At 37.6% G+C, this 15,924-nt stretch overlaps 3 protein-coding genes across 3 annotated transcripts in view; 2 read left to right on the top strand and 1 right to left on the bottom strand.

The window, feature by feature from the left end:
• Positions 1–109: 109 nt before the first annotated feature.
• EIF2AK1 (eukaryotic translation initiation factor 2 alpha kinase 1) lies at positions 110–12,467 on the top strand (the record flags this gene model as incomplete). The annotated part of the gene is made up of 14 exons (XM_017734304.1): positions 110–308; positions 1,522–1,658; positions 2,355–2,386; positions 2,853–2,952; positions 3,650–3,730; positions 4,132–4,231; positions 5,302–5,356; positions 5,652–6,039; positions 7,133–7,244; positions 8,763–8,869; positions 10,856–10,991; positions 11,103–11,182; positions 11,556–11,789; positions 12,257–12,467. Coding segments are annotated over 14 exons (1,884 nt in total), but the record flags the coding sequence as incomplete, so codon positions are not given.
• A 178-nt stretch (positions 12,468–12,645) lies between these two features.
• AIMP2 (aminoacyl tRNA synthetase complex interacting multifunctional protein 2) lies at positions 12,646–14,711 on the bottom strand. The gene is made up of 3 exons (XM_017734151.1): positions 14,388–14,711; positions 13,647–13,878; positions 12,646–13,170 (listed from the first exon to the last, which is right to left on the bottom strand). The coding sequence occupies exons 1-3, from the start codon at positions 14,493–14,495 to the stop codon at positions 12,785–12,787; spliced, it is 726 nt and encodes a 241-aa protein (XP_017589640.1). The 5' UTR covers positions 14,496–14,711; the 3' UTR covers positions 12,646–12,784.
• Positions 14,712–15,726: 1,015 nt separating this feature from the next.
• PMS2 (PMS1 homolog 2, mismatch repair system component) overlaps positions 15,727–15,924 on the top strand; it is a 12,667-nt gene continuing 12,469 nt past the window's right edge. The window contains exon 1 of the mRNA XM_017734303.1: positions 15,727–15,901. Within this exon, the coding sequence (XP_017589792.1) occupies positions 15,727–15,901 (175 nt within the window). The remainder of the gene's footprint in view (positions 15,902–15,924) is intronic.

Raw genomic sequence — 15,924 nt, 5'->3', positions numbered from 1 at the left:
AATTAGGTTCTTAATTAGCTTCTTAAGCTACTCGCTCAGGGGCAGCTCGGGTGCTGCCTCTGTGAGCCTGGGTCGTACATAGTTTTGATGTTTAGGTAAATAGGTGTGAACTGAGACCTCAGTTCATTCGTCTAACTGTCCTCTTTCAGAATCGGATGTGCCGGCCGAGCTGCGAGTTGCAAACGGGTCGCAAAAATTTGTGAAGTTCACTTCGACCATCCAAAACCAGCTGCTGCTCGTTTCACTGCTGGAGCATCTCTGCCACATGTACACGCACAACCCCGTTCACTCCAGGTGTTTGTTCCGAAGTTAGTAAGAGGAGTTCATTCCTGTCTCTTAACCTGCCTTACTGCAATACGTACCAGACCCTTCTGTGCAGAGTTACAGTGTAATATCAATACAAAGCTGTAGGTTTCATCCTGCTGGGACAAGAATGATTCTCTGAAGAGGATGAATACCTTGAATCAACTAAATTGGCAATGACAACTTGTCTTATTCTTGAAAACAGTAACAGAATATTGCTGTAGATGTAAGAATCAGACAGTTCTGTTCCAGCTAGATCCTGTGAGTTGCATCATGAGAAGGGCAGCAGGGTAAATTATGTAACTGTTAAATGTGATCTAAAAATGCAGGTAGAAGAGGAATTTAATAAAATATTTATCAAGAAATAATTGTAGTAGAGTCTTCACTAAATATTTCAAAATTCTGTGAAAATCTGAGTAAATACCTTCATAAGACATTTATTTTGCCATAAAGTCATTCAGGGAGTTTGCATTTTTAAGTGTGAAGTGTTACTTTTAAAATGCCTTTTTGGTATGTGACTTATCATGGGTATTTCATTCATTTAGGCATATACTGAGTGCATTTAAAAATGCATGTCCAAGGGGTTTGTCCTTACTTTACATGACTGTAGACAATAAAATCTAATGTGTTGTTCATAGCTAAAATTTATGCCATTTATAACAACACAGTTGCACCCATCTCCAGCATTTTTTAGGTTTTGTTTGCCTCAGTTGTTTTACTGCAACTGAGAGAGATGAGGTGCTTGGGGAGGTGGTGGAAGGGAGTGACTTCATTCTTTATTATGAGAATGTGCACAAGTGTGTGGGTTTGCAGGGGAATTAAAAAATCTTGACATGACCACTTTTAATTCTAATTGCAAACCTGCTTTGAATTTTTCTTTTCACTGATCAAAATAAGTCCAAAGGTGAAATGTAAGTGGATGGGCAGGTGGTTGTATGATTCATCTGCTGAGATGAGGAAGAAGAGGAGATGCAGTTGTGACGCTGAAGGGCATGGCAAATAACTATTATGCAAAGGGATTCCCATAGAGCAGCTCTGGTTTGGATTTAATTAGTTTTTATTGCTAAGAGTACAGGAACAGCATTAGAGTAGGAGGGATTGTTGAGTTTTTCAGACACGTTATCTTTCAAATAAGATTTCTTGTTTAAAAACTTTGCATGGTCTTATTGGCTGGCTTTATTTAATGTTTCTCTGACCTTTCTCTGTTCCTTTGTGCAGTTCTTCGTCAGGCTTTCACAAGAACAGGCTTGCTCTCCCCTTTTGCCTTCTGTGATGAATTTAGTACTGTAAGACTGCAGCACAACAGAGCCATTGCTGAACTGATGAAAGCAGCTAATCAACAAATACTTAACGGAGTAAGCTTTGTTACATGTCTTTGGCAACCTCTGCAGTAAGGAGCTTTTGTCTGGGGAGTTCTTTTATTGTTGGATTGGGTCTTTTTAATAGTTATACAAAAGAACTTAGCTGTTTGGGATGGCATGCTCTGGTTCTATAGGTGGAAACCAATTTTTGAAGCCATCAATATTTTGTACCTTAATAAATAATAATAATAATAAACCAAGTTAAAATGTTTATAAACAAAGGCAAGGTGGTGTAAGTATTGCTACAGCTTTTTTTGACAGACATCCATTTTCAACTTGAAACTGTTGGTTATGTTAACACCCTCATATTTACATTAGTGGAGGGTGTATTTTGTGTACTTGTGTTTCAGGCTGAATCAGACCCATTTGCTTATCTCACTGCTTGAACTAAGCTAGTTAATTTTGTTTTAAGCACATTTTAGAGCCCTCATTTTATCCTGTTTGCCAGCAGAACTCTAAAAGGGCAGTAATCTCTCCAGCAGAGAGATGTTAACAGATTACCAGTGGGATAATAATACTTTAATTTGGTGAAGCTCTCCGCAGCATGCGAATGCCTGGCTGTAACCTCATTTTCTTCTAAGAAGGAGGTTGCAGTTTCTGGTTTGATTAAGCTGTCCATGCCACTAGCACAGTAGACATGTTATTCTTTTTATATGGCATATTTTTATGTTGGATTTTGTTGTTTCACAGGAGCTTGATAATGGAGAGTCTCATGCAATTGGGTATGTATTCAAGGCATGTACAAATACTAAACTAACTCCTTCCTTAAAGTTCTGTGCTCCACTCTGAATTTAATATATACTGCATATCATATTTTGGCTCTGAAACATAGGAAAAAAGGTAAAAGCTTCTTCAAATTCTCAAAATGTTGTGGTGAAAATTTATTCTTCAGTACAACGCTAGCATTCACTGCCACTGTTCAGGAAAACAAGATTTATCAGGCATCAACGTAAAAGAAGTAAGCTGAATACTTCTGCTAAAACAGAGTATGGATTCGTAGCACATGTGCATGTTCTTGCAGTCTGCTGGTTTTCAGTATTCACTGAAACTCAGGCTGGTACAGTATGGTAATGTCAAGGTACTTCCTTCTTCTTTTCATAACGTGAATAATATTTTTAGAATGTGTACAGCTGTATCTTACTTGTAAGTTGTAATTTAGTTTAATGCAGCCTAACTTTTTTTGATCAGGGAAAAAGAAGTTCTCTTTGAAGCACAGACTTCACGATACTTGTATGAATTTGAAGAGGTTGCAAGGCTAGGAGAAGGAGGATATGGTAAAGTATACAAGGTATTCTTTACCTCACGTTTAAAACGAATCTGTTTGTATCTAGTTTTTGTTTGGAATTTAGAGTTACTGTTTCAGATGTACTATCAAATGGTTTTTGAATAGAAAAGGTGCAAATCTGTACCTTAGAAGAAAGCTGGTGTTTCATTTCAGAATCTGCTCAGTTGTAGTTAGTTTTGCTTGTCAGAAGCAGGATATATCAGATGTTTTACTTTGTGTATTTTGACCCTTTTAAAATGAAAGAAAACTTCTTATTTCACATGTGAAGTATTGTGTTATATTGACTTTGAACAGCCTCAGAACTGATTAGTCTCCACAATCCAATGCTTTAGTTGTGGCTGCTTGAAAAAAAATGAGCCTTAATATGAACATAAACTGTCAACATTGGTTGGAATTGGCTTAATTGTATTAAGGACTTGTAGTGCATGGCCAGCCCAAGGTTCCCCATGAGGTATGTGCCATGTGGAAATGACAAGTGTGGTCTCACATATTTATTGAGGACCTGTTAAGCAGTTATTGGACCTATCAGTATCCCTGTCTTAGACAGCAGGGGCCTAATTCCAGTTTCATTCTCTGATGCAGGTGATACTCTATATGAATGGGGTGCAGAAATAAAATTCTAGAAAATAGTGGATTCTAAAGGATTTAATTAATCCAATCACATTAACATCTAATTTTCTCCTATTGCAATTGTTTTCAGGTCAGAAACAAGTTAGATGGTCAGTTCTATGCTATTAAAAAAATTAAAATTAAGAAGGCTACAAGAAGAGATTGCATGAAGGTATTCTTCTTCCTGTGTTTTGTCCCTGTTTTAACACCTTGTTGGCTTTAGCTTATTCTGTTGTAATTTATTAATGTAGCTAATATTTCCTGATATATTAAAAATACTAATACAATTTTTATGCATTCTGAGTTTTTAAAGGTTTGAGCCAATCAATACCTAGTAGAAAAAAGTAAATGAGAGGTATTTAAGTCCATTAAAAGAACCATATTAATTACTTGAACGTGATGCATCTCTGCAACCATGAAAGTCAATTTGTTTTAAAGCTTTCAAATTTTCTCTGTTACTGCAACAATTTTATCTGTTCCTTCTCTGTAAGAAACTTATTTTTTGTTACATTTCGTGTTTCTAAGCATTCAGAATAAAGGACTGTCACACCGTGGGGTTTTTGGTCTTTTTAGGTGCTCCGAGAAGTCAAAGTGCTGGCTGGGCTGCAGCATCCCAATATTGTAGGCTATCACACTGCTTGGATGGAACAAGTTCAAACAGTACATCCAAAAGGAAAGTACAGGTCATTGTGTAATTCTTGCTTGCATCTTGCAACCTCTCTACTATTATTTGAAGGAGAGTATTACTTCTCTGATAAAATAACTAATTTTTTTGTGTATCAGCTACTGTCTGTAACTGTTGAGAATTTATCTTTTTTTGTGTTAATTTTATACCTTCTTCTCGGTTTTTCTCTTCAGTTTCTTTGTTCTCAGCTCTTTCCACACTCTGTCCTTTGGTCCCTTTGTAACCCTAATCCATTGGTCCCTGTCTAGTCCTTTCCTGGAATGCCTTTAGCAGTTAAATCTTTTGATCCTCTCTTAGTGGGAGGTTTGGTTATGCTCTGTATAACTTTATTGCTTTCCAAGTCACTGACTTGATGCCCAGCCAGCCCAAAAACACCAAAGAAAATGCATAAATGCATAGGAAGTTGACTGCAGAGTAAAACAGGCAAAACTTTTTAACCAGTGATCCAGAGAATCTCGAGGGAAGCAATTCTTTAATGCTGGGGGTCCTTCACAAGTATTTAATGGTGGTAATGGAAGTACATAATGAGATCTATAGGTAGGTTCTGTGGTACTTAATGGTTTCCCTTGTGTTACAAGATTGGTGTTTTATATTTGCTTTTGTGTGCTAAAACAGCTTTTTCATATAAAAATGCAATTTTGATGACAATTATTTCCAAGATATCAAGTGTCTTCAAAACAGCAGCAGTGTGATGTGAAGGGTGGTGCCTTTTGGAGTTGCTTCTTTAACTGTGTGTTATTTTATACATTGTAAACCCTTACTTTGAACAGGCCGACTTCTGAAAGATGAAGTCTAAGTAAATATCTAAGAGAGCCCAGTTAGTGACTTTGTAAAACATATATTTTCTTTCCATTTAAAGAAAATTAAATACATATTAGGGTAGCTTCTTAGGAAACTTAACAAGCCTCTTTTGCAGCAGCAGAAATAGAGGTCATCTAGAGCTATGCATAGGTAACAAAGTTAAATTCAGTGAGGTGCTGTAGCTTAAATGCTGAATTTAGTAAATATGTGCATGCATTCTTTGTTTTATGAAATACCATATTTATCTTTTCATCCAGCAGGTAAAACAATAATGGAGTTGCAGCCATTATCTTTGGAGCAAGAGAGCAGCAAGTGAGTATTACAAATCTCAGCGTCAACGTATATTTGACTTTAGCTTCAGGTGTGTATCTGAGACATTGCTGTCTGGGACAGCTGTCCGAAATCCCTGCTGGGAGAAAGCATTAAAACAGCTGGAGCCTGCACTGACAGTTACGTAATCCTGCAGTTTTGTGTGGGGAAGCAGCTAAACTCTTCCTTGGGAGTGCTTTTTGCAACTGGGGGGAAAAAATAATCAGTATGGTGTATCACAAAGAGATGGTGTGAAACTGTGTACTTACTTGGATTTCTCTCCCTTTATTATTTTCAGTGATCACTGTCACATCCAGAGCGTGGAAAGTGATAGTTCAATTATCTTTGCTGACCTTACCTCACAAGAAAAGAAGTCTTGTGACAGTACCAATCTTAAAAATCTGGGTGGAGAATCAGTGCAGAATATGGATGTAAGGAATGACTTTACAAACAGCAATAGCAAAGAGTGTGTGAAACCAAATAAATGTGAATTATCCATAGAACTACAAGAAGACTTTGTACATAATGTTAACAGTTTGTCAACTGATGTGGAAAATCATTCAACACGGGGACGTCATTCCAGTCTGGATCAAGATGCTAGCACTGAAAGCCAGTCCAGCTCTGAAAGTAAGTCCTACTCTGAAGAATGCTCCAAAAACGAGGTAGCACTCTGTGGAGAGTTTGAGGTAAATACAATTCTCTTTAAGTATCCTTAACTGCTGTCTAATTTTGTGTTGTTTTAAAAGTAGTTCAGTAGACAGGAAAAGAATGATTCATAACAATAAATTTAAAAGGATTAAATGACTGCAAGTAGAGCCAAAAGTTCAGACAATTTTTACTTAAGTGGGTAACATCATTACAAGGAATGTAATGACCAGAGGAGCTGGCAAAGCACAGCATCTGTGAGGAACTTCCCATGTGTTTGGCACCTTGAGTCCTTTCAAAGTACCTGTATGAATAAAAAGTGCTACTGCTGCATAAAACGGCCCCATCAAACCTGAAAACATTTAGCTATCAGTAATGATGGCTAAAGCAGCTGTTATTGGTAAAAGTGTCTTGGTCTGTCCTGTGGTGCCCATGCAGTGTAGGAGCACATGGGAAAAAGATAAAAAGCAGATTTGAGCAGGGAATCACTTGTGCTTCTAAAACCTTGTTAGCATTCATACCATACCACTGATATGTTTTGTATAACACAGCCACCTCTGGAATGCTTCAAGCTTTTGCTATCACTTGGAGCTCCCTCTTGCAAGAAACCCAGTTTTAAAGGTGTCTGCTTGAGTTGTCCAAGTTATCAGATGAACTGGTACATTATCAGAAACTGAGATACATATTCATGGTAATAAATCAAACAGTTGGACTCAAAGATCTTTTCCAGCCTAAACAATTCTGTGATTCCATAAAATTCCATGTCAAGAAATTGGTTTTTTTTTTTCTATTTTATATTAATTACACTGGAATAAATGTCTGTTTAGTATGTCCAGAAGGTTTCAAACTCTACTTTGAATATTAAAGTATGTATCTGGCAGTTTTGTTAGCATTTATCATGTAAAAACTGTTAAAATTTGAGAAACAAGCAAAAAACATCCTGAAACTAGATAGTATTGTTGCATCTGCTTCTTGAGTGCAGTAGGTTACTAATACTATACTTGATGTCCTTTTGGCACCTGTTTTTGGAGGGGTTTTTTGTTTAATAAATTTTGGGTTTATTTAGAGAAAATAACTAAGGAAATACTGTTCATATTACTATGGCAAAATTATGGACCATTATTTTTCTGTTAGGTGGAGTATCATTTGATGCTTCATATACAAATGCAGTTGTGTGAAATATCCTTGTGGGATTGGATTGTTGACCGTAATAAAAGATGCAACAAGAGATCAGAGGACACTTCAAGTAAGATTCATCACTATCTTATTCATTGTAAAGCAAATAATTTTTTTTTTTGTGATTTGAAGTGCAGTTGTCTACTTTTATTTTACTTTAGCAGCTTATAATACAGATCTTCATTAAATTCTTTATTCACTTTATCAAATAGCAGCTTGTATTGAATTTTTGTACGATAGATGTTGGTAAAAGAATTGAAATTCTTCAGTTTTAGACAGCTCTTCAAAAAAGAATGACTGAATGCCTGAGGCATAGTTGTTACCAGGGGAGATCAGTGTCTGGGCAATACTCCTTATTTGGAATTGAGTTTTTTATTGACAGAATCTGCTGCTTCTCAGAAAGTGGTTAAAGGCAAATTTATCTGCTGTGGAAAATACAAATACATCATTTGATCCAGACAGGTTACAACAAACTTAAAGGTTTGTTCTCAGGAGTCAAAAATCCTATGCAGGCTAATCTGTAGTAGGTCAAAGAATGTAACACTCCCTTTTTCTGAGTGACCAGGGGGTTCTCATGCTCTCATACCAAGCAGTCATCAGTAACTGTTGACATTTGGAGGAACAAGTCTAATGCTCTTAAAGCGTTAGAGACATGTTCCATTCTCTGGGGTGGTTGTATAAAAGCAGCATATGCGTATCAGACTGTAAAACAAACTGTGTGATTAATGTTTTATCTTGGTTTTAATCATTATTAAGGTAAATCTGTTCTTCTCTTCATTCATAGAGTCAGGTTTACCAGCAAACTGTCAGCTGACTTCCACTAATCCCTCCTGTAATCATAATCTTGTAGCTTTCTTAAGCTAAAAGATGATGTTCCTGGTCAGGAAATGACAGAATTACTATGGCATTTGTGCTTGCAAAATGCTGGTTTCACACATTTTCATGGAAATGGTGAATGTTGTCATAGGTTAGACATGAAGAAACAGAAATCCAAATGTGAGTAAATTGCTAATGTTTAAATGGACAAGATGTGGGTTATTAGAGCAGGAAGACAACGTAGTTTATTAAAATAGTAATGTGGAAAATAGTCAAAACAAGGAGATGCTAAGTTTATTTAGGACCACTACAGCCAGAGGAGATTGAGGGATTCCAGAGGGTAGCACAGCAGCAGCAGGATTAGGAACCAAATAGGAAGAGTGCAAAGCAATACAGACAGCATGTCACTACATAAATTAGTACGATTTTATCTGGAACTGTATTTTTTATGCTAGGTCAGGACTGACATGAAAGTAAAGAGTTTATTAAATTCATAATCAAATAACTATCTGACGGGGTTTGGAAGAATCTTTTCAGGAGAACCTAGGTTCATGTTCCTTCAACTTTCCTTTTTGGAATTTTGATCTTAGTGACTTTTTGCTGATTCAGAAATAATATCTTGAGAGAAGGAAGGGTAAAATCCATATTTAAAATATGCGCATTCTGTTAAAAATTTATTCCACAGCATAAATAAACAGAATTCTACAAGACATACCACCATAAACTTACATAACTCAGTAAAACTAGCTGAAATAAATTAAATTGTTTTAAGGTCCATACCATCTCGTGGATGTTCGCTGGACAACAAAAATTTTCCAGGAGGTAGTAGAAGGAGTTTGCTATATCCACAGCATGGGAGTGATGCATCGAGACATTAAAGTAAGTCCATCAAATTATTACTTGAGGTTGAAGAAAACAAAGACAATTTACATTATGGGAAAATGAAAGCAACTTCATAGTTGCATTTGAGATGACCTGGGCTCTTCAGAATTTAGTTGTTACATATGAAAAATTACATTATCTCCTCTATAGCAGTACCATGCTTGCTTTGCTGTCAGCATAGTAAGTAGTGATTTACACTGACTTACAAGTGGATTTTAAGCTCTGGAAGTGTTTTCTCCTTGGAAGCCATTTTCCTGTCTGAAACAGGCATGGTGAGATTGGTTTTCTTTTGTCTCAGTCTTTCCTTAACCAGGGTAGGAACTTAATTACCTAAAAAAATTTTCTTTTAGGCAAAAATAAGAAAAGCCCCTTGACTACACCTCAGTTTGCTAACTGCATACCAGTTAGATTTTGGAAATATGTTCTAGTTACTTGCTTTAAAAAAAACCCAACCCCCTTTGTTGCAAATAATTGCTGTCTTTCTAGAAGTTGCTGCATCCTCTAAGGAACCAAAATTATAGATGTCATTAGTGACTGAAAGTTTTGGGTTTATTCCTATTAACAGTAATAAAGAGCAGACTTTAAAAAATACCACTTAGAATGATTAGAATAGGATGCCCTTTATATGTTCCCTTGAAGATTTTTGGAACTCTAAGAATACTTTTGACTTCCTGGCTGGCTTGGATTGAAGCACAGGTAGATGAATCTCACTTCTGGTCCACCCCCACCATTAAACTGATAAACCTGAATAGCAAGGAGGTGAATGTGTGTTTTCCTACTTTGCTTCCCACTCAGGTTTTCTGCATCTGATACAGCAGCAGTATGAAGAAACCATGATTATTAAAACTTCACATGTGGAAGCTTGGAAGTACTTGAAGTCACACAATCTTCATTCAGGATTAGTTTTCATTTTCCTGTCAACTGTTTCAGGGTGAACAAGTTTCAGTTTGCCTTCCCATTTAGCATCATCATGGCCTTATTGTCCAAAGTCCTGGTAGTTGTATAAAGAATTCCAGAATTCCACACAGTTACTGCAAACCTGTGTTTGAGCCAGTTCTGATGGTTTTCAACGTATATTCTTCTAATGGTGATTTTGCAGGTATCTTGCAGAGACTGTAATTTCTGTGATAATATTCTAAGTCTTTCAGCATGTGAATTTCTGAGAACAGAAGCCCAGTGGGTGGGTGTCCTGGAGTATGTTTTAACTTCAGTGGATATGAGAAGCCTAGCAACTTGTTCAACAGTGCTGCATCTTTTAAATTTGATCTGCATTGTGGATAGGAAAAGAATGGAGATTGCCCATCTCTTGTTAAACTATTCACATTTCCTTTATACTCTAACAGAAGACCAACTATTTCCTTTCTGCCACCTGAGCAAGCTGGGGTTTTTTTCTAGATACATAATGCTTGCATTTCTCCTCCTTGGTGGTCCTAAAATCAAAATATATGGAAAAAAACCATTTCAGTTTTCTGAGTCAGAGCTCTCAAGTCTGTCATAATTTGGCTTTTTTTTTCATAGCAGCTTCCCAGAACCAAGTAGCATATTGCAGCTGTGCTCATCATACAGAAAAGTCTATTTTGGTTTCTTTATGTCTGGCCCAATGATATTTAGTCATCCTTCCTGCTACATCAGTTGGTCAAATTTACTGTCCACTCTTGCCTGTTCCTGTCTACTGTTCTGCAAATTTCCCAGTTTCTGTTGGGGAGAAAAAAGTACTTCATTTTTTCACTAAATCTTGGTTTTTTCAGTTTTGCTTTTCTTCCTTTTTTTCTAGATCCTTGTTCTAGGTCTGTGGTCTTTCGGCCCAAATGGTGTTGCTAACACATGATTTGGTATCAGCAATGACTATTTTTTCTCTCTCACTACTCAAAAAAATGAAATAATCATCTTATACCTGTGAACTGGATTTTATAGCCTTTGAAACTACTGAAATTACATAATTCTTTATATAGACATGTATTTAAATTGTGTTCTGTCTTGCAGCCTAGGAATATCTTTCTACATGGATCAGATCATCAGGTAAAAATAGGTGACTTCGGATTAGCCTGCAAAGACCTTCTTTGGGATGATGCAGACCAGTGGTTTCAGACAGAAAGGATAAATGGTAAAAGGATAAATGGTAAGAGAAGAAAGTTTAATGGGTTTCAGTGTTTCAGTTTCTATGGTATTAAAATCAGTAAACTGTTACTTGCAAGGGTAACACTTGCTAAATCTCAATTGCCTTTCAAAGGACTGACACATACTTCAGGAGTTGGGACTTGCCTCTATGCCTCACCAGAACAACTGCAGGGATCTCACTATGATTTCAAGGTAGAGAACTTTGTTTTGTTCCTTCTTTTCTCTATTAACACATGGTAGATAATAGGAATAAATCAAGCCTTTCAATAGGCAAATACATATTTGATAAATACATAAATATTCCTCCTACTGTCACTCCTAATGTTTTTGTTGAAACATGGATTTCAACTTTGCCTTCTCATTTGCTATTAAAGCAAAAATTATTTTTTAATATGTTGAGAATGTAGATAGCTTTGTGTTCCTTTAGTAGTGTCATGATATTCCTCATATCATCATGAAACTTCATTGTTGTTAAACGTTTTCATGTCATGATTTTATGAGAAAGAGAAGCGTACTAAGTTAAAATCACAGTTATCCCAGAACTTTCTCTTCACCCCATCAACAGTCAGACATGTACAGCATGGGTGTTATCCTGCTAGAACTCTTCCAACCATTTGGAACAGAAATGGAAAGAACTGAAGTTCTTACACATTTAAGGACAGGCCAAATTCCTCACACTTTCTACAAGAAATGGCCTACTCAGGCCAAGTATGTGAAACTCCTCACCAGTGCGAGAGCTACAGAACGCCCAACAGCGGCTCAGCTTCGGGACAGCGAACTCTTCCACACCACAGACCAGGTAAGTCATGCCACTGACCCCAACCCTTACAGCATAAAGCAGCACAAAAAGAAAATGCCCTCTGTATCCCTGCCACCATTACATTTGTTTGGCTTTGAACTTAATCACATTCCTCTTAAGACTCTTTTTCTGATTACAGTATTTAGGCCACTCTATTATTTCTGGTGTCTTTGCACTGAGATAGCTGGTCCTTAACTATAGGTAACTTTCTGAAGACTGTACAGGTGCGAGGTATTTTCATAGGTCAGAAAAGATTTCAAAGCTTTTCACCACATCTGCAGATTCTTCTAATCATTTTTCCTTTCCATGCCCCACTGCTTTGTGGATTAACTTGTAGTATCAGGAATGTAGAATAGCTGAGTGCTGCTGCATTGTGTGTGTAGTGGATTGCAAACACAATTCAAGTAGGTCAGTAAGGCTTTATCCTTGCTTAGCTATAAATGAAGTAAACTGACTCTAATTTTCAGGTTATTTCTAACCTTCAAGAGAAGGTGAGACAGCAAGAAGAAGAAATAGAGAAGCTGAGGGAGACAATAAGACAGCTTTCTGAAGAGCAGGATGAACAAACGAGACTAGGCTCTCCTGTTTAGGTACAGGAAGAACTAACTTCTATTGTGTATTAAGTTATATAAAATGTTTCATTTTTTTTTTTTACATAAAATATTTCAATGCATTTTCTTTCTGCTGTCTGTTCTTAAAAGGTATCTTGACCAAAGGCTCCTGAGAAAGGAATCATGTTGCAGTGGAAAAATTAAGAGCACAGCTTGTATTTACATAGGATTAATTTCCATACCTTTGCCATTGAACAAATACATGTTACACAAGAGTTAAAAAAAAAGGAAGGTCACACCCAAAAGGCAGCTGTAATGCTTTTATTAATTTAGGATCCTGTCCAACTGTAGTAGCTAAAATACATCTCAGAAAGGACTCAAACATTACAGCAGGCATGAGGTGGAGTAAGATTAAAACAACATCACTGTGCAGAGAGTACAGGCTCACTTGAGGAGCTTCATCACAGAGCTGAAAGGTGCCAGATTCTCACAGGACTTCATCCACTTCTGCACGTTGGCCGGGGCAGTGTTGGCAGTGCCCGTCTGCCGCAGCGCGCACCACGCCACCACATCGGCCACCGTCAGTTCATTGCCCACCAGCCACGAGCTCTTGCCCAGGGCAGCGTTCATGGAGCGCAGCACTGCTCCTCTCTCCTTGCTGCTGCCTTCTTTCAGCTGGAAGATGGCTGTGTCCACCCAGCTGTCAATCAGAGTTGACGTAACTGCATTGTACTTCTGGCCAAACAGGGAAAAGAGAAATCGAGCGATGTTCCCCTCTCCTTCTATAGGGCACATGGTTTGAATGCTAAACTTCATCTGGGGTTTGGGAACTGAAATTAACAGGAAAAAAAAGTGAATACAACATAGTAAAGAAATGAACTAGAACATGATGCACATTTGTGATGCCAGCACCACTGTTAACATCATTAACCCAATGAGCAGTTTTCAGTCTTCTGGGATAAAGAGATTGCTTTTTGAAAACATCAGCCAAAACTCCCCCATAATTTCTCTTCTAGCTACCTTATTTGTAGAAACTGAAAAACACTTCTATTAGAAAAAAATCCTGAAGGTACAAGCAGCTCTGTCAATGTCATGTGTATTTTAACAGCAGTAACTACAAACAAGAATCTTCCTCTTCTGGCCCAGCATGGTTCACAGCTATGAAAAGAGAACAAACATGTTACCTGCTTCTTCATATCCACCATGTCTCAGCACAGGGATACCAAGGCAGCTGTTGGCAAGGGTTTAGCACAAGTTTCATTTTCTCACCTATTGTAAAATATTGATCTACAGCTTTCATTCTTACCATCCTTCCAAATCAGAGTAAAGCCCAGCTGATACTCATGACGTGGCTGCTTCTTAGTCTGCTCTCCAAAGCATTTCAAGAGGGTTTCTGGCACACTTTTCACTGATGAATGTGTGTGAACAGCTGATAATATTTTGTAGCGTTCACAAAGCAGACTGTGTATCACTAACAGTGACAGTGGAGGTAGAGAAGGATTTGCATTGATGACAACATCTTTGAGGGCACCATAATCCTGAATGGAAAGTAAAACATTCAGCAGTTAAGACACATTCCAGATCATACTCGTAAGTATTGCTTTTATTTGACACCAAAATGTACAGTCCTGGATGTGTACATCTGAAATTCTAATGACATTCAAGTAAATCATTCAAGCTTGGATATTTAAAACTCGTTTAAAGCTTCGAACATCTTCCTTCCTCAACACATAATTCAAGGACATGAGTGAGGTAAATTCTACTCCCAAGCTAAAGCCAATGTCAAAGTTTCCAGTTTAGTAACAAACAAGAAACCAACTTGTAATTTCAAGATCAACTATTCTAGCTTGAAATTCTATCCAAATGAGCATATATAGTACTAGTATTTATAAATGTTTGTATCTATAATCTGCATGGCCAAAAGGAAATGGTAATTGTAGGTTGTATATTGAGTTCTGAGTATCCCAGGTTTTAATGCTCTCCTTCCAACCCTGAAAACTGAACATTAAGAAAGTATCTACCAATGTACCTACTCAACTAGACTTACCTTTCCAAGCATCAGATCTAAATCTGCTCCATTTGCTGTCAAAGGAGAAAATTCATCAGTTTGAATGATATTTGTTACATCAAAGTCAGCATCTGGGGTTTGTATCATCTTGGAGAGCCCATCCACAGCACTCTTCAGTTCATACAAGCGCTTTAGAATCTCTTCCTGGCGGGATTCAAGTGCTTGAAGTGATGGGTCAGCCTCTTCCTATAGGACAGAAAAAACCAAGGCCACGTAAACGTTCACTCAGCTCAGTGTCAAAAGAGTCCACAGCTCCCTTGAAATTAAGTTTTGAAAGACTAAACACATTCAAATACCCAGACCATTGTGAATGTCATGGGCTTATGTCTATCAGTTGTCTGTTGTGTGGTGAAGTGACGTATTTAATAAATTCCTGAAATCTTCCTGCTTAGTATATTTTTAAAACCACTTGTTACAGCAAACTCTGTAACATAGTCAAAATCAGACAGAGCTGGCAGTGAAGTGCGGAATGATGACTGAAAAGTCAAAGACAACTTGTCAGGTTCTTTTCAGCCCAGAAGAGCAGATGGGGAGGTTTGTGCTACAGCAGCCAAACAAGGAAACTTTTTGACTAATCAGGTAGTTAATAAAAGTAAAAAACCCTGTAGGTTTAGATGGATGGTGTATCATCTGGATTCAGTCTTTGTTTCAGAGAATATAAATTATAGAGGAAGAAAAAGACCATGGGCTTTGTTACGTTAATACCAATGCAGCTTTTATCTCAATTACCTTACAAGCATCTCATCTTACAATCTCTTTTAAAAGAAGATGAAAAATATATTCCTGTGGCAGGTTTTACGTCTACAAACTTACAATAACGTTAAAGAAAAATCTTCAAATAGCTTATTTCTAAGCATCCTGAAGGAGGATTAACAAAACCCAAACTATCATGGATGAAGACATAGACAAGGTATCAAAGTAAAATCTTTATACCCACTTAACACAGTATGCTCAAAGACAAGAAAAGGAAAGACTCCTTAAGTGATCATTATTTAGTTAGTACACAAGTCCATACTTTGCAATGGGAAGGCATTTAGTTAGCACTCCTGTTAGGTTCTGCCCCGAAGTTACTCCTATTCAGTACCTCCACCATCAGCCTGGGTGAGGGCACAGCAAATCCCTGATGGCATCAAGCCTGAACTGGCCACAGGCAGCCTTTGAGAATTCCATGCATTTCTGGCACCGGAGAGAGGCTGCTCAACTAGACCTACGTAACACAGCATTTTACATTTTTGTCTTATTTAAGGCAAAAGAAACTGAAACTAGAAATAGAGGGTGTGTAGCTGGCTAAAACCCGAGCTGAGCCAGCAGAGCGATGATGCAGCAGGACGGAACGAGGCCTGCTGGGCACTCATGGACTGCCAGGCTGGCAGGGAGCTCGGCACGGCCATTCAAACATAAAAACCGCGACAGCGATACACGCGAGAGCCCAGAAAAGTCAAAAAGGGAACTACTGAAGGCTTTAAAAACATTACGGAGAAATTCCCGAAAACGTTGGTTTTATTTAACCCTCCGA

The sequence above is a fragment of the Corvus brachyrhynchos genome, unplaced genomic scaffold, assembly GCF_000691975.1.
Source record: "Corvus brachyrhynchos isolate BGI_N302 unplaced genomic scaffold, ASM69197v1 scaffold5, whole genome shotgun sequence".
Lineage (NCBI taxonomy): Eukaryota > Metazoa > Chordata > Aves > Passeriformes > Corvidae > Corvus > Corvus brachyrhynchos.
The sequence above is the reverse complement of the archived record's forward strand: the minus strand, read 5'-3'. Positions and strand labels throughout refer to the sequence as shown.